The sequence below is a fragment of the Poecilia formosa genome, unplaced genomic scaffold (genome assembly GCF_000485575.1).
Source record: "Poecilia formosa unplaced genomic scaffold, Poecilia_formosa-5.1.2 Scaffold45, whole genome shotgun sequence".
Taxonomy (NCBI): domain Eukaryota; kingdom Metazoa; phylum Chordata; class Actinopteri; order Cyprinodontiformes; family Poeciliidae; genus Poecilia; species Poecilia formosa.
In genome coordinates, this window is record NW_006799984.1 from 283,941 (window position 1) to 299,089 (window position 15,149).

General features: G+C 39.2%; 2 protein-coding genes across 5 annotated transcripts in view; one reads left to right on the top strand and one right to left on the bottom strand.

Annotated features, from left to right (window-relative positions):
* The window catches only part of esyt2a (extended synaptotagmin-like protein 2a), a 40,976-nt gene extending 30,086 nt beyond the window's left edge, over nucleotides 1-10,890 (top strand). The window contains exons 14-25 of one of the 4 annotated variants that reach the window (XM_007551976.2): nucleotides 292-387; nucleotides 1,169-1,270; nucleotides 4,630-4,692; nucleotides 5,258-5,332; nucleotides 6,117-6,203; nucleotides 6,285-6,434; nucleotides 6,531-6,967; nucleotides 8,278-8,376; nucleotides 8,451-8,582; nucleotides 8,668-8,773; nucleotides 8,935-8,984; nucleotides 9,610-10,890. In XM_007551976.2, coding sequence (XP_007552038.1) covers nucleotides 292-387; nucleotides 1,169-1,270; nucleotides 4,630-4,692; nucleotides 5,258-5,332; nucleotides 6,117-6,203; nucleotides 6,285-6,434; nucleotides 6,531-6,967; nucleotides 8,278-8,376; nucleotides 8,451-8,582; nucleotides 8,668-8,773; nucleotides 8,935-8,984; nucleotides 9,610-9,646 — 1,434 coding nt within the window. In that variant the 3' untranslated portion in view covers nucleotides 9,647-10,890. The remainder of the gene's footprint in view (nucleotides 1-291; nucleotides 388-1,168; nucleotides 1,271-4,629; nucleotides 4,693-5,257; nucleotides 5,333-6,116; nucleotides 6,204-6,284; nucleotides 6,435-6,530; nucleotides 6,968-8,277; nucleotides 8,377-8,450; nucleotides 8,583-8,667; nucleotides 8,774-8,934; nucleotides 8,985-9,609) is intronic. The other 3 variants (XM_016671510.1, XM_007551977.2, XM_007551979.2) reach the window with 3 other exon arrangements.
* Nucleotides 10,891-10,972: 82 nt separating this feature from the next.
* LOC103137955 (properdin) overlaps nucleotides 10,973-15,149 on the bottom strand; it is an 11,507-nt gene continuing 7,330 nt past the window's right edge. Inside the window, exons 8-11 of the mRNA XM_007551980.2 lie at nucleotides 14,795-14,968; nucleotides 14,289-14,486; nucleotides 13,470-13,581; nucleotides 10,973-13,390 (exon numbers count right to left, since the gene is read on the bottom strand). Coding sequence (XP_007552042.1) covers nucleotides 13,261-13,390; nucleotides 13,470-13,581; nucleotides 14,289-14,486; nucleotides 14,795-14,968 — 614 coding nt within the window. The 3' untranslated portion in view covers nucleotides 10,973-13,260. The remainder of the gene's footprint in view (nucleotides 13,391-13,469; nucleotides 13,582-14,288; nucleotides 14,487-14,794; nucleotides 14,969-15,149) is intronic.

Genomic DNA, 15,149 nt, shown 5'->3' on the forward strand with positions numbered 1-15,149 from the left:
TCTGGTTCAGGTCCGGACTCTGGTTCAGGTCCGGACTCTGGTTCAGGTCCAGACTCTGGTTCAGGTCCGGACTCTGGTTCAGGTCCGGATTCTGGTCAGGTCCGGACTCTGGTTCAGGTCCAGACTCTGGTTCAGGTCCAGACTCTGGTCAGAACCAGACTCTGGTTCAGGTCCAGACTCTGACCCAGACTCTGGTTCAGGTCCAGACTCTGGTCAGAACCAGACTCTGGTTCAGGTCCCATATGAAGGAAAAGTGCCTCTCTGATCTGATTTGTTCTTCTTCCCTTGCAGGCACTGTTGCAGATCGGGGCGAAGAGCTCTAGCGCCCCCGACGGGCCGTCGTCTGCGGTGCTCGTAGTCTTCCTGGACTCGGCCAGAAACCTGTCGGTGAGTCAGTTGGTTTATAATCAACGGAGCTGATTTTAGGTTTTACCAGCTTTAAGTGGAACTAATGAATCAGTTTTTAAGGCTTGGAGTGTTCTAATTTTTTAGGAATATTGTGAAACCGTAAGCAGTCTTGATTTCTCTTTTTTTGTTTGTTTACATTTATTTAAAGTTAAAAATGATAGATAAATGTAATCTCTCTCATCTACTTTCTTGCTTTTCTCTCGCTCTATTTTCCATCTTGTCCTAAAAGGTGAAGCAGTTGCAAATCTGACATATCCATTTAAATTAATTGGTTTTATTCTGTTAGTTTGATTGATTGCTTCAACTAAACTTCCAAAACTATTGTTGGTGTTTATTCTGTTCATGCAGTAAGTAAACATATAGAGAAGCATAGCTCGTGTTAGCCATCGGTGCGTCTCTAATATTAATATTTCTACTCGTTTTGACTTTATTTTCTACAGAATAAATGATCGCTTATGTATTTCTACTTGTATTATTTACATTCATATGCTGTCTGATGTGCAGCTTTTTAAACTGATCACACTCAACAAATTCTTGAGTTATTTACAAAAGATTTAAACTTGTAAAATTACGACACCTTAACTGTGTTTGAGACTAGTTTGAGTTTAGTTTGAGAGTGAAAACAGGAACTCTGTTTTATTAGCAAGCACACATCTGCCTGTAGTGGTTCAGATCAAGCACAGACTTCACTTTTCTCCTCTCAGCCTCCTCTGCTTTTTCTTCTTCTCCTCCTCCTCCGTGCCTCCTCGCTGCTCTGAAGAGCGTCTTCGAGGGGAACTTGGGTTCAGGCTACTTAAAAGAGAGGCGCTCGGCGGGCCTCGTGTTCTGTGAGAACACTTCTTCTCTCTATAGGACCTTGTTTGTGAGTCCACTAGCTGATCTCTGCATCTTAGAGCAGTATGAGGAATGCTGAAGAGTGATTATGCCCCATTTTGCCTGAACAGCATGAATCCTCTCCAGTGCATGGGTTTGAATCCTTGTCTTACCGTTATACGTTGGTAAAGTTTCTGTTGGGGTTTCCAAAAGCGAAAGGAAAGGATGGGACATAAAATGCATCAAAAATTTACACAAAAACAGAGAAAACTTTATACGTTAGGACATTTAGTGGCAGTCTTCCTGCTAAACCTCTGCATGCACATCCCCATTAAATAAGCATAAATTTTGATTGGTGAGGTTGTTTTTTTATTTTTACTTTGCAAGGAAAAACTCATCCTTAGCTATTTGTAACATAAGGTTGATGGGAAAGTTAAGAGGACAAGAGGGATTAACATGTCTGCATCTGTGTAGACGACTCAACCAGAAACGGTTCTATGCAGTCAGTATATCTCTTTAAAGAGACATTACAACCAGTTAGTTTTATAGTCAATGGAAGCTTGACTGCAGGTGATCAATTTCTACTTATTACCTTTCAAAATAAAATTAAACAAAATGCTAAATGTTTCCACATTTTGTCACATTACAGCCATAAAGCTAAAAGTTATATTTTGAAAAGAAAAAATCTAAAAAATGTAATTTATTTTATAGGGAAACATGCAATATGAAGCAATTTTTGTGAATACGACTTAAGTGTTGCTGTATTCTGCTTTAGGTTCATAGCAAACATCATCATCAGACAGTAAGTATTGAAAAACATATTTAAAAAATAATAATATTCATCACTGATTTAAAGTAAAAAGTTGTTTCTGTTTGACTTCTTCTATAAAACAACTAAACTGTAGTTTCTAATTGACGTAACCATCTCTTTGAAGTCCCTAATTTTTTGTGTCACTGAATATACTTGTGGTGAAAAGAGCCTGAAGGTTTGGTGCTTCAATAATTAGCCAACACTTAAGAATGTTATTATCTAGATGTGCAAAGCTTTTAGACACACCTATAAAAACCTGAAGCTGTAATTACATTTAAAGGTGGGTTTGCAAAGTATTAATTCACTGGGGCTGCATACATATGACACACATCAGATTTTTTTGCATAAAATGTTGAAACCCATATATTCTTTTCCATCTATTTTACATTAATGTGTTGAATTATCTCACAAAATCTCAAATAACACACGTTATTGATGTTTGGGTTTGTAGCGTGGCAAAATGTGACGTTTATGGCCTATGAATGCTGCTGTAAAGCACAGAGTTAGGTATTTAAGCTAATTAGGAAGGAGGGTAACACTTTATTCGAAGGGAGGTGAATAAGACTGACATATCACCTGTCACGAACATGAATAAGCCTTCATGAATATTTATGACTGTTGTCATAAAGCGTCATTCGGTAAATTATGACACTTTTAATACAAAGTTGACATTATTCAAAATGTCTTTGTGACAACTTGACATTAACCAGGAAATCATCACTGTTTAAACTTTACCTTTAATAACATAAAGTTACCTAATTTTTAAAGTGCAATCAGTAATACTTTTATAACAAATTTATATCAGTAATGATTTCCTGGTTAATGCCAAGTTGTCATAACGACATTTTGAATAATGTCAACTTTGTATTAAAAGTGTCATAATTTACCGAATGATGCTTTATGACAACAGTCATAAATATTCATGAAGGCTTAGTCATGTTTATGACAGGTGTTATGTCATGTTTATGACAGTGTCATGACAGTCTTATTCACCCCCCTTCAAATAAAGTGTTACCGGAAGGAGTCATGCATGTTTAGTTGGGGAGGTATTCAGAGCAGTGAAGGCAAATTGTGTTTTTTGGATTGCTTCCCTTCATCATCCCTGGTTTCCCTTAAACTGTTTGTACAGTAAAAGATGGACAAGTTCAGCTTTTCAGCCGTTGCAACGTTGACCTCACTCCATGTCTCTGAGGTTAAACATGAAGGTAACAACATGCAGTGAGACCAACTTCTGCAGCTGAAGCTGTTGGCCCCCGCTGGTGATCAGAGGAAATGCTGATTTTAACCAGTTGGGTTCTGTCCATCTTTTATATGCAGTTTATGGTTTGAAGTCATTGTGTGTTCAGTTTTTCCCTCTTGCCTTGACGAGTTCCTCAGAAACTCTGCAAATCAAAATATGCACGCTCAGGTATCTTGCCCTGCTCATGTGTCTCATAGCATCACATTTATACTATGCTGGTGAAAATATGACTTGGTGTGAAACGGAAAGCTCAACACCAGCAGAGTTCACACTGTTCCAGTTTCCTTTCCTGAGGTTTATTTATGTTTAATGTCCTTAAGGTGAGTCAGAGTTTATTCACACCAAACATCACAATAAAGACATCAGAATACAACGCAGCCATCAGATGCACTCATGTCAGAACATACATTTGGTTTTTGCTTGTTTTGTATTAAATATCACAGCAGAAGCACTCCACACCAAAGCAGTGCAGCAGTGCATTGCTTTGGTGTGGAGTGCTTTAGAAAGCAGAAACAATCCTAAACATTGTTTGTCACGTTTCATTTCAGGATAACCTAATAAAACACATTAGGTGTAGGCATTTATTGTGATAAACTTCTTATCATGATTGGGATTTTTGATTTATTGTCCTAATAAGTTCCAATTAGTGACATTTAAAAATCCTAAAAACTGTTTGGATTGTCAGAAGTGTTAGTTTTACTGTTTTTTGTTTTTTTTTGTTCAATGAAAATATCAATAACTATCAAAAAATGACAGTTACTGTGAGCAGTTTTTAATGCCCTCCTGAAGAAGTGTATTATTCCACGAGCTGTTTGTGTGTGTTTGGTGCTATGACTGCTGTGTCATGCAGTCACAGTTACCTAAAGAAGAAGTAATAAATATTACTTATTGTCTCTTTTATCTTTAACACAATAGTACAGGAAAATATCACAATAAAATATTTATTCCATATCACCCACCTCTGCTGTAGATTACCTAATGTCAGTATTTTGTTCTGAATACCACTAGAGGGAGCTGTTTGACCAGTTTGTTCCAAATAAATGTTGAATAATCTTATTTCCAGTGTAAATTTTCTGTCTGGATGTTGTTTATTCAGCTCTACCTGTTGCTTCATTAACTGGGGAATGACATTAACCATGTGATCATCCATGTTGTCTCTGTCTGTCTCACTCTGGGTGCATCCCAATCCTTTGGTGATGCTGGCGGTGGTGGTGTGTTTCATCAACTTCTCCTCCTCCTCTTCCTCCCCGCATGCCCTCCCCCCTTCCCTAATTAACCTCCCGGTGTGTGTGTGTGTGTGTGTGTTTCTGTGTGTGTTACTCTCTCCTGCCTTCACTTCACTGGGGGAAAATCAAAGCGCAATCCGTTAGAGTTCAACCAGACGGGGCTGAGGAAGGCCTCGATCAGTAAGGCCATCAAGGTAACAGCAACAGAGAACACAAATCAGACACCGAAGGGAACCGTAGAGGAAACACGGAGACGCCTCCACAGACACACAGCTACAGCAGGAGTTTTGTTTTAATCCACTCAGAGCTTCTTTCATTTACTGACCATCATGTCGCCCGACTAAAGCTGTGTCTAACAGTGTGTGTTGTATATAACAGCATTACTGCCTGAGCTACATTCATGCTTTACGATTGAATTTCTTCTTCAAATTGAATCTGGTGATTTTCTTCTGGACTTTTTGGGTTATGGGACTTTTACCTGCTCTTTCCCAAAGTTTCTATTCTAAATCTTCTGTTTTTACAGCCCAAAATTAAAGCTTAATGAGCTCAACTTAATCTTTCTTTACTCTTATGAAACTCTTATGTGTTTATAAGTGGATTATTTTGAGGAAAAAAGAAGCCGTTCTGAACGTTGAGCTCATTTTTATGAAAACATAATTGGCTCCATTGCTGTTCAGGTTGTGTTAGGAAAACCTTTGTTTTGATCAAAGCTTCTCATTATTCCTGTTGGTTCATTGAAACCTGTTTGTTTTCCTGCAGTCCGGTAAAAAAGTGACCAGTGATCCCAGTCCAATGGTCCAGTTCAGAGTGGGACACCAGTCCTTAGACAGCAAGGTGAGAGCACATGTGGTTTACAGAGTTACTTCAACTATTAATGATATTAATAAAATCATTTCAAGGAATAAATGTGTGTAACTTTTACATCAGCGAAGCGTTCTGGTTCTGAATATTGTTCGTCCATACTAAAGCTATGACTTAACTAATAAAAGGTCTGATTTCTTCATACCGGAGGTTTTTGTGCTCACTTTATTTTCTGGAAGAAAAAATAGAAAAATATTTCCAAGAAGTGGCTTTTATTTCAATCATCCCTCCTGTGGGTTAAAGGCCAGGCTATGAGAACTTCTGTTCGATGAAGATAATATAGTCATAATATTAGCATCAGCAATGATTAGTTATTAGTTAACCAAGTGTCACTATGTCGTGGTATTGTAAAACAGAAATCCCGGAGACAAATCATGATTTAAAACGATACAGTGCCACAACAAACCTCATTGTGTTCAGACTCAAGTCAGATCCTGCAGCCCTGACTTTGAAATGAAAAAAAGAAAGTTAACCCGGCCCTTGTGCTCCTTTGCAGAGTTGACCAAATAAATAAAAGCTGTGAAACATTCTTGTCTAACAAGGTGACAGGCTTGACGGAAAAAAGAAAAATCTAAATTTTCCGAAAAATTAAATCTTAAAAAACCACAAATTTGAATAATCGATGCTGTTGATTTGTCACCAGCCCTGTTCCAGACTCTGCTCTTCCTCTCAGATCAGCCGGCTGTCTGAACTACGGTTCACCGTCTGTTTTCCCCTCTGAAAGTTGAACTCAGTCTTTCATCTGCATCTTTTCCAGATCAAATATAAAACCACTGAACCAGTGTGGGAGGAACACTTCACCTTCCTCATCCACAACCCAAAAAACCAAAAGCTGGATGTGGAGGTGAGGATGTTTCCATGTGTTCTGTGACTCGGAGTGTTTCCCTCGTCCCTCCGCTGAGCGTTTTAACCCCGCCTGTTTCAGGTGAAGGATACGAAGCATGAGTGCTCATTGGGGAAGCTGGATCTGCCTCTGACCCGCCTCCTAGAGGCGGAAGACATGACTCTGAGCCAGCGCTTCCCCCTCAAGACCATTGGACCCAGCTGCACCCTCAAGATGAAGATGGCTCTGCGGGTGAAACACCTTGGATATCAGTCACCTTTACTCTAAACTTTTACGTCTTTGTTGAGCTTCTAATTGTTTTTTTATTATTATTATTATTTCCATCAGGTGTTGTCCCTTGAAAAGATACCAACCTCGCCTTCAACCTCCACCCCGTCGTCCGTCCAGGTTCGCAAGTCCAGCTCTGCCACCCCCACCCCCACCCCACGACCCTCCGTCTCCTCAGAGGCCAGCATGCCTCCGCCCTCCATCTCAGACGTCCCCCGCTCCTCCACCGCCTCCGTCCAGGACCTGTCCAACCGGCGGAACGAATCGCAGCCCGCAGTGAAGTCCCTGGGGAGCATGGACTTGGAGCAGGCTGGTGTTGGAGGAGGAGCTGGAGGTCAGAGCCTAGCAGAAACTGGGAAGAGCAAATCCTACCTGGCTATCTCTGGGTCCCAGCAGTTCCTGAACGGGGGCAAGGAGCCAACGCCCAGCATCGCTTCGGATATTTCCAACCCCTACTCTGCTCAGGAGCTGCATCAGAGACTTCAGCAGCTGCCCAAGTGAGTGTAGTCAAAGCTGCAGGATGTAACTTTAGATCAAAAACATTTTTTTTTACTTATTGAATTGTCACCATGTTTGTTATGGGAGATATAATCTGGGAAAAAAATGTAGCTCCTCTGCCTTCTGCCAGCGCTAACGACAACCAACCAATCAGACGCAGATCTTAGCGCTGTTAATCACCCTCTTCACCGTGCTACTTTACCACAATGTAGTCAGCATGGCCACTGATGACGATGGATAAACGTCTTTCTGTAATGTTGAGTTTCCTCTCCGCCATTAGCACATGGAGAACACGAGGATGATTGGCAGCACTAAGCTCCGCCTTCTGGCTCTGATTGTTTTTTGTTTTGTTTTTTGTTTGGGAGCGTTGCATTTCTTAGTGGCTAGCAGATAAAAGTATTTCTAAAACATGTACGAAAGAATCAAAACATCACATCAGGAATGATTTTGATAACATTATAACATCATATAAACCTTTAAGATGTGGATCTAAGAGAGATTTTCTGTCATACTGACAAATTAGTATTATAATTTAGAGCCTAAAGCTTCAGAATTTGTTTGTTGTGAGTCATAAGTAACATTATTTATCTTATTAAAGTTTATGGGAGTATATTAGTTACAAAACAACAGCATAGAAAAATCAAGGACACAAAAATAAAAAAAATTGTTACAATCTAAAAATGAGTCTGCATTAGGTGGCTTACAGACGTCGACAGGTTGTGACGTCATCAGGTCCAGGTCAGAGAAGGAGTGGTAAAATATATTAAAAATGAAAGTTCATAACACTTGTAACATATTAGCTAACAATTACTGTGCTCCCAACAGCGATATGATTATCAGTGCCCCTGACCCGATAACACCGTGGTAATATTCTCATCGTTTGTTGTCCAGTTTTAGCTGAATGTTCTTCACTTTGCATTCAGAGTTGCACTTTAAATCTGTTTGAATGGATCAAAAAGCTCATTACGTTTTAAACTTTCAGAAAAAGACATTTTGACATGGATTTAAATAAATAGTTCATCACAACACCCTCAGGGTCATAAACATTACATTTAAATAGTAAAAGTAGTTGAATAACACGTTTTTGCAGCTCAATCTAAAGACAATAACAGGCTTTGTCTTGACCACACTGTTGCTTTGTATTCATACTTAAATTTATTTTTTCTTCTTCGCTCTTTCTGTTATCTACTCGTGCAATGTGTAAAAGATTTCTTGTGTTTACACTGGAACTGATCAGCTTTTCATTCTAAGTCAGAAACTGTCTGTGAGAAACGTGTGTAAGCAGACGTGATGTTTTTTGTGTGTGAAGTGGTTCAGGGTCCAGTAACAGCCCTCTGGGCAGCATCCAGCTGACCATCCGGTACAGCACGCAGAGGAACAGGCTCATCGTGGTCGTTCATGCCTGCAGGTCGGCGGCCGTCAGAATAATCACTTTCTGTCAGAAAACTCTGTTTTTTAGACTCTTTTTGTTGACTCCTGCAGAAACCTGATCGCTTTCACCGATCACGGCTCAAACCCGTACGCCCGTCTCTACCTGCTTCCTGACAAAAGGAGGTCGGGACGGAGGAAAACTCACACGCACAAGAAAACACAGAATCCGAAATTCGACGAATCGTAAGTGAAACGGTTGAAGCTCATTTCGTTTTCGTGCCTGGCTGCGTTGTGGCTGATGGAAAGTTCGTTTCTCCTCCCTGATCAGGTTTGACTTCTCTGTTACCTTGATCGAGCTCCGTAGTCGCAATTTGGATGTTGCAGTGAAGAACAGCGGAGGTCTGCTCTCCAGACATAAAGGTCTTCTTGGAAAGGTGCTTTCTAATTATAAGTTTATCATATAGTTGCTTAAAGAGGTCTTAAAATGTGTGAATTAGTTTCCTGGCTGTGGGAAAATCTGCATAGGTTAGTGTCTGCATGTCTGTTGGCTTGAAATATTTCTTAATCAATTCAATCTTTTTTTTTTCCGAATCAGGTCTTGCTGGATTTAAATCATGAAGATATAACCAAGGGTTGGACACAATGGTACGTTTTTTCTTTTCTAATGTTTTAAAACTTTTATTTCATCTCCTACTAGTAGCCCACATTTTTTTACACAACTCTGTCTGCAGTTTTCATACCACAGTTTTATTTTGCCCTGAAAATTAAATTCAGCTACTGCTAGAGATGGGAAGCCTCAGAAACCAATTATGCACATTTACATTTGTTAAAATCTTAATTTTTATGTTCAGAGAGATTTTTTTAAGCCACCTTTAATTTGGTTTGAATTGACAACAAAACTTCACAAAACTGTTGAACTTTTACGGATATTTCTGTCCTTAAACAGCAATGAATGATTTTCTTGATGGATTTTTGTGCTTGAACAACACATGGCTGCACGTAATTTTGCAGTAAAAGGAAACTAATACAACATCTTCACTAATAAATATCTCTGCGAAGGCCCCCAGTAGTTCACTTTCCTCTTATTTCTATGCTTTTAACAATTACAATCATATAAATAAGGGGCTGGAGTTCTGACTCCCTCAGCCTGTTGGGTCACATCCTGTTCGTTTCTTAGTACGTCTCAATCTAACTTAAACCACTAAACTCTGCATGAGGTAAAATTCAAAATGCTCACTTCTAAACTTTACTAAATGTCTTTTTGCTGCAGGTATGACCTGACTGTCGAGGGAAAACCTCGACCATAAGAAGTCTTCATCATCATCATCACACTTCCACTTACGTCCACAGTACATTTTTTAGTTATTCTCGCGCCTTTTAAATGTGTAAAAGCTAAGAGAAAAGCAGCTTTAGACACTCATTAATCACATCAGTCGCAAGGCAAGGCTTCCCTTTAAGAAGTGAGTAAAGAATTGCAGAAGAGTAAAAAGAGTATATACAAGTTAACGTGCCAAGATGGAAGTTTTATCCCGTATTTATAGAAGCTAGAACGGTTCATTTTCTGCTGCCACATACACTATATATGTATGTTTGTATATAGTGTAAAATGATGTTGGACAAACTAAAAGACGGTTTATATTCTGCACATATTAGAGAGGCTGGTGTCTTAATGGCCAAAGGTTTGTGTGTAATTTAATCTGATTTTCTTATTTTTTTATTTCATCCAAACATTCTTGATGGTTGTTGAAGGGGAGAGTGTGTGTGTGTGTGTGTGTGGGGGGCAGTCAAACCAAAGATATGAGAAATATTTTATTGCTTTAGTTCAGATAACACAACTACACACTGGCTTTTTATAACTGTCATAAAAAATAAACACGGGTGAAAGAACCAAAGAAGAAGAAATTCACTCACAAAGTTGCTAATGGGGTTTGTTTGCTGTGCAGAAACAGTCTTGTTACGATGAAATAAGACCATTACCAAGTGTTACCTTTTTGTAATTGAATGTGACTCTTTGCACATGAATATTTTAAAACCTGACAACAATCATTAGTGTCAACATTACATCTAGAGCAGTGGATGGAAAAGCCATAAAATCGTTACGTTTTAGAGATGATTGTTGTTAAAGGGAAATCTTTCCATTCAGATCAAGCCTGTTGAAATGGGACGTTATTTTATAATAGACCAACAATAGGACTGGTCTATATTTGATCATACAGGCTAAAATAGCTAAACATGCTGCTGCAGTTTTTGTTTTTAGCATGTTTAAACAGTTGTAAAATGTTGGCTGCAGGTATTGCCTTCAATTTCTTCATTGTAATGAAGCCACTATGTGTAGATTTAGCATGTTTCCCTACATGCAGCCTATTAAAGCAAAATATGCATCATCAGTTACTTTAATTTTCTGATTTTGAATAGTCACAGCTAAAGTTTTTAACATTTTCAATTAAATATCACATTAAAATTGAGTGTTTAACAATTTTGCTTTAGTTCAATGTTGCCGTCACGTTACTGAAAACAAATTCTTATCACTTTCTAAGTTTGGGCCAGTATGGAAAATACAAAAAATGTAAAATGCTTACATTTCCAGAATGTATTGGCTATCCATAATGTAGAAATTAAAAAATTAAATAGCCTTTTTTTGCCAAATCACATTGTGAGTTTGTGATTTGGCAAAAATCCTGACGGAGACGTCGGGCTCCTTCAGAAGTAAAAAAATAAATAAAACAAAAAAGGAACATTAGTAAACAGTTTGTACTGAAATGTTCATCCTGAGTGTCTTAAAAAGGGAAATCTTGGAAAAGTGTCTAATTTTGAAACGAACATTTTGTAGGATTTAATGCTTTCATGGAAACTAAAATACGGTTGGTCATTTTGAACTGGTCCAGATTAAAATTTATTTTTTTCAAAATTCATTTTTAAAAAGTTTCACTTAAACACAGCATCACTTTGTATTGATCTACATGAAAACACATGGTGCATTCAAAACACTGTGGTTACTAAAGTGTAGTAGTAACCATTGCATGCCAAGCCTGCAGGTGGCGCTGTAGTGCTGTAAATGTTAATGCACCAAAAAGTCATAAAGATGCACCTGGGATTAAAGGGTTAATTTAGCAGTGGGGTTTGTGGACGTTCTGGTTTCACATTTTTGCAGTTAAACACACGTGGAGAAACTCAACACATAATTCTGCATTTTATTTATTTATTTTATTGCCAGTGTTGCCCTTTTCATCCATCTGACTTGCAGTGCGCAGCAGCACGTTGGGGAGGTACATGCTGCTCTGACTCGATCCGGTTCCACTCCTGCTTCCAGAATAAAACCAGTTCATTTGGACTGGAAACAGGATGGAGACTCTTTGGAAGATCTACTTGACGTTTTCATTCCTGATTAAATCTACATAGTGACTTTAAAAACGTAAAATGTCTAAATTTGGAACCATTTTAACCTTCATAACACTCACAGCAGGCCTGGTTGTCACTTACTTTACGATAAGCTCTGTTGTCAGTACTTTGATTTGTTCACATTCTGTCTATAGAAACATTCAGTCTTAACTTTTTATTTTTCACGTTGTATTTAAAAGGACACTCAGAAGATGGCATTTAATTATTATTTTTTTCTATATATGCATTTTATTGAGCAGCTCTGCTTCATAAGGGAATAGTCTGAGCAGCAGCATAATGCAGGTCTTGGTATGAAACTCTTTAGCTAAATCTGCTGCTGGGTTTGACACTACAGAAGCAGCGGTTTTCTGTTGACAACCAGGATGTTAGCTTGACCTTTGACCTTCTAAACACCTACATCCTGTCGATTTCTGCATGTTGCGTTTACATCAAGCATTGAGAAAGTATTTTAAATGTGTATATGAATAGTTTTGTGTGTTTTCCAGCCTTTGTCCTGTTCTGTTTTATAAGAAGCGTTACGTTCTCCTGGAAGCTGTCAGCTTTGAAAAGCCTCTGAGGCCGACGTTGTCTTCTAAAGGTCGTTCTTCTCCTCCATCTTTTTAATTTATCTTGTGCCTTACGAAACGCGTGACCCAGAGATAATACTGTATGTATACGTGTTGGGAAAGAGGCGGCCGGATGCCACGTGTGTCTGAATGTCTCTTTGACGTCTTTCAAACTCAATAAAGAGCTTTAAGCTGGCAGAAGCAGCACAACCCTGGTACATCTGTTGTTTTCTTTTATATTTCATGCAAAAATTGTCTGTAAACACCAACTACATTAGTTTGATTTTACTTTCTTTTTCTCCCTGTTCTTTTTCTGTTGCCTATGTCCTTATTTTGTGTATTCCTGTTCTTTACCTTGTTAGGCACTTTGTTGTGTTTTTAAAGCAGTCGGAGCTGATGCAGATGGACACTGTAATTCTTTTAGGAGTCAGATTGTCTAAAGACGATCTTAAATGAAAGTATTTTCCTTTCTATTAGCCACATTGTTCATTTAATTTTTTGGTTTGTTTTGTTTTCATTATAATATGTCGGGCCACAAACGACGGACTGAGGGCTTTGACCCAAAACCATAAAAAAAAAAAAAAAAATTCTTAAGGCAAATCTTTTGGATACTGAATAACTTTAAGACGAGTGAACAACTTCCTTTGGTGGCGACTGGAAAACTGGCAGAGGTTTTAGTGTGACTTATTTCCTAAAGTGGAATTACTATTTCAGAAGCGGAAGAAACGCAGTATGCTTTACAGTCAGATTCATACTTATTTCTTTTTTATTCGTATTATTTTAAAGCTGTTACAACAATAAAGAATCTGATGTGGATGTATAAAGTGTGATAAATATCACAAAAAGCGAGGCAACAAATTTACCCATCTACCAGAGTAAAAGGTTTTAGTAGAAACAACAGACTTTAAAATGCAGTTTCTGCAAATATGTCACCAGTAAAGCCAGCTTTGTCGTTGCTGAAGTTGACTGATGTGTTGTTAGGTGCAGGGAGGGACATTGAGGCAGTCTTCAAGTTCATACTTCTTCCCTCCGTCAGGAACCGCGCCACAGTCGGCCTTTGGCTTTCCATGGAAATGTGCTGGTTCCCGCTGACGACCAATAGTTTGACTGAAAACCCAATTTTAATTTTTTAGTAAAACCTGTTTTGCAGGGAATGTAGACTCTTACCGTCTAGATTAAAACATACCTGTACTCGCTGTAGTCAGGTTTACAGATTAGGAATCTTCTACGTTTAGACGGGGCTCCGCAGGCCGGTTTGCATAAACTCCAAGGCTCCCAGCCGTCCCAGGTTCCTTTCACTGTAACACACAGTGTCGGTTTGTAAAGCTGTTCCAGAAACTAAAGGGACAGTTTTATGTATGTTCCAGACACATGGTGCCAAACTGTTCAGTTCGGTTGTTAAATAAATGTTGTATATTTCAAATGTGACTTAAGACATTTTAATTTAATGTTTTGAAATTGAGCCTCTGTCGCTTTAAAAACTCAGGCTCTTTCTGAAGCTCCGCCTTCAGGAGGTCGTCACAACATTGCTCCTCTATTAACCCTTTAATAACTTTTATTTCTTTTAACCAGCGTTCCTCTCACATTACGAGCTTTTCTGCTGTGCAGTTTCACCAGGGTGTGAGAATTACAGCTGGCTAGTCTGAAGGAGCTGAGTGGGGCGTTGTGGAGGACGGCTGCTCTGTGAGGCGCAGGCTCGGAAACTTGAACACTGTAGTTCTGAGGAGGAGCTGCGTCTTAAAGGCGGGGCTAGGTCCACCCAGCTGTTTTGCACAAATGAATGGTTACCGTGGCGATGAAAGGATTTCTCAAACATGCAAGAAATTGCGTAACATGTTGTAAAACAATTGGTTTTCAGACAGGTGCAGGCATTAAAAATCTATAAAAATATATAAATAACTTCAAGTAAGTATTTGCATTGAATTTGTGCCTCACATGATTGAGCTAGCTGTCAATCAATCTAATAGAAAAAGGCAGGAGAGGGTTAAAAGATGTCTGCACTCACCATAGCAGTTTTCAACGTTGTAGCAGACCTGAGTGTCTGTCAACTTTCCGTCGGTGCAGATGGAGCCGTTGTGAGCTCGATGCAGGCAGGAGCGGCTCCGAGTCTGCTTGCCCCCTGTTTTCAGGCACCGGATATCTCTCCCTCCCCAGGCGTACGTACAGGCACTCCAGGGGGACCACTCGGCCCACACGCCGTCCACTGCAAACCAACACAGTTTTACATTGATAAGTGATATTTTTCTTCATTTGATTTCAATATTTAATGTTATGGTGTGTTTAGATGTTTGGGACCTTTACAGTCCAGCCTTTTAAGGCATTACTCTTTAAAATTCTCACAGTTGTACATTTGTTCGGGTCAATTTGAAGAGAACAGCACCAAAAGTCCAGATATTATTAAGTAAGTCACATCTGCTTACTTTCAGACGGATCATATGAGTGGCACCAGAAATGTGAGAAACTTTCTGGAGAAACAACAAAATGAACCTGAAGTTCTTGAACCTGCTGTACCTGGGCAGTGGACTTGTGTTGAGCACAGTTTGGTTTGCTTGTCGTTTCCAGGACATGGACGGCCACCATGATCGGGAGCAGGATTGTTGCATCTCCTCTCCGAGACCTGAAGAGCCACGCCACATGTAACAAGGCATGGAGTGAAGGCTGACCAAGGACCCCAGTTGCCATCCACTGAAAAAGACAGATTTATGAATGGGCATAATATATTCTTAATTGTCTCTGTGTGGACCATTGGGAGGAGTTTAATTTAAAACCTTAGTGCTTTAAGCAGCTCACATTCATCCATCTTCTATAGCAGGGGTGTCAAACTCAATTTCACCGAGGGCCACTTCAGCATATTGGCCCCCCTCAA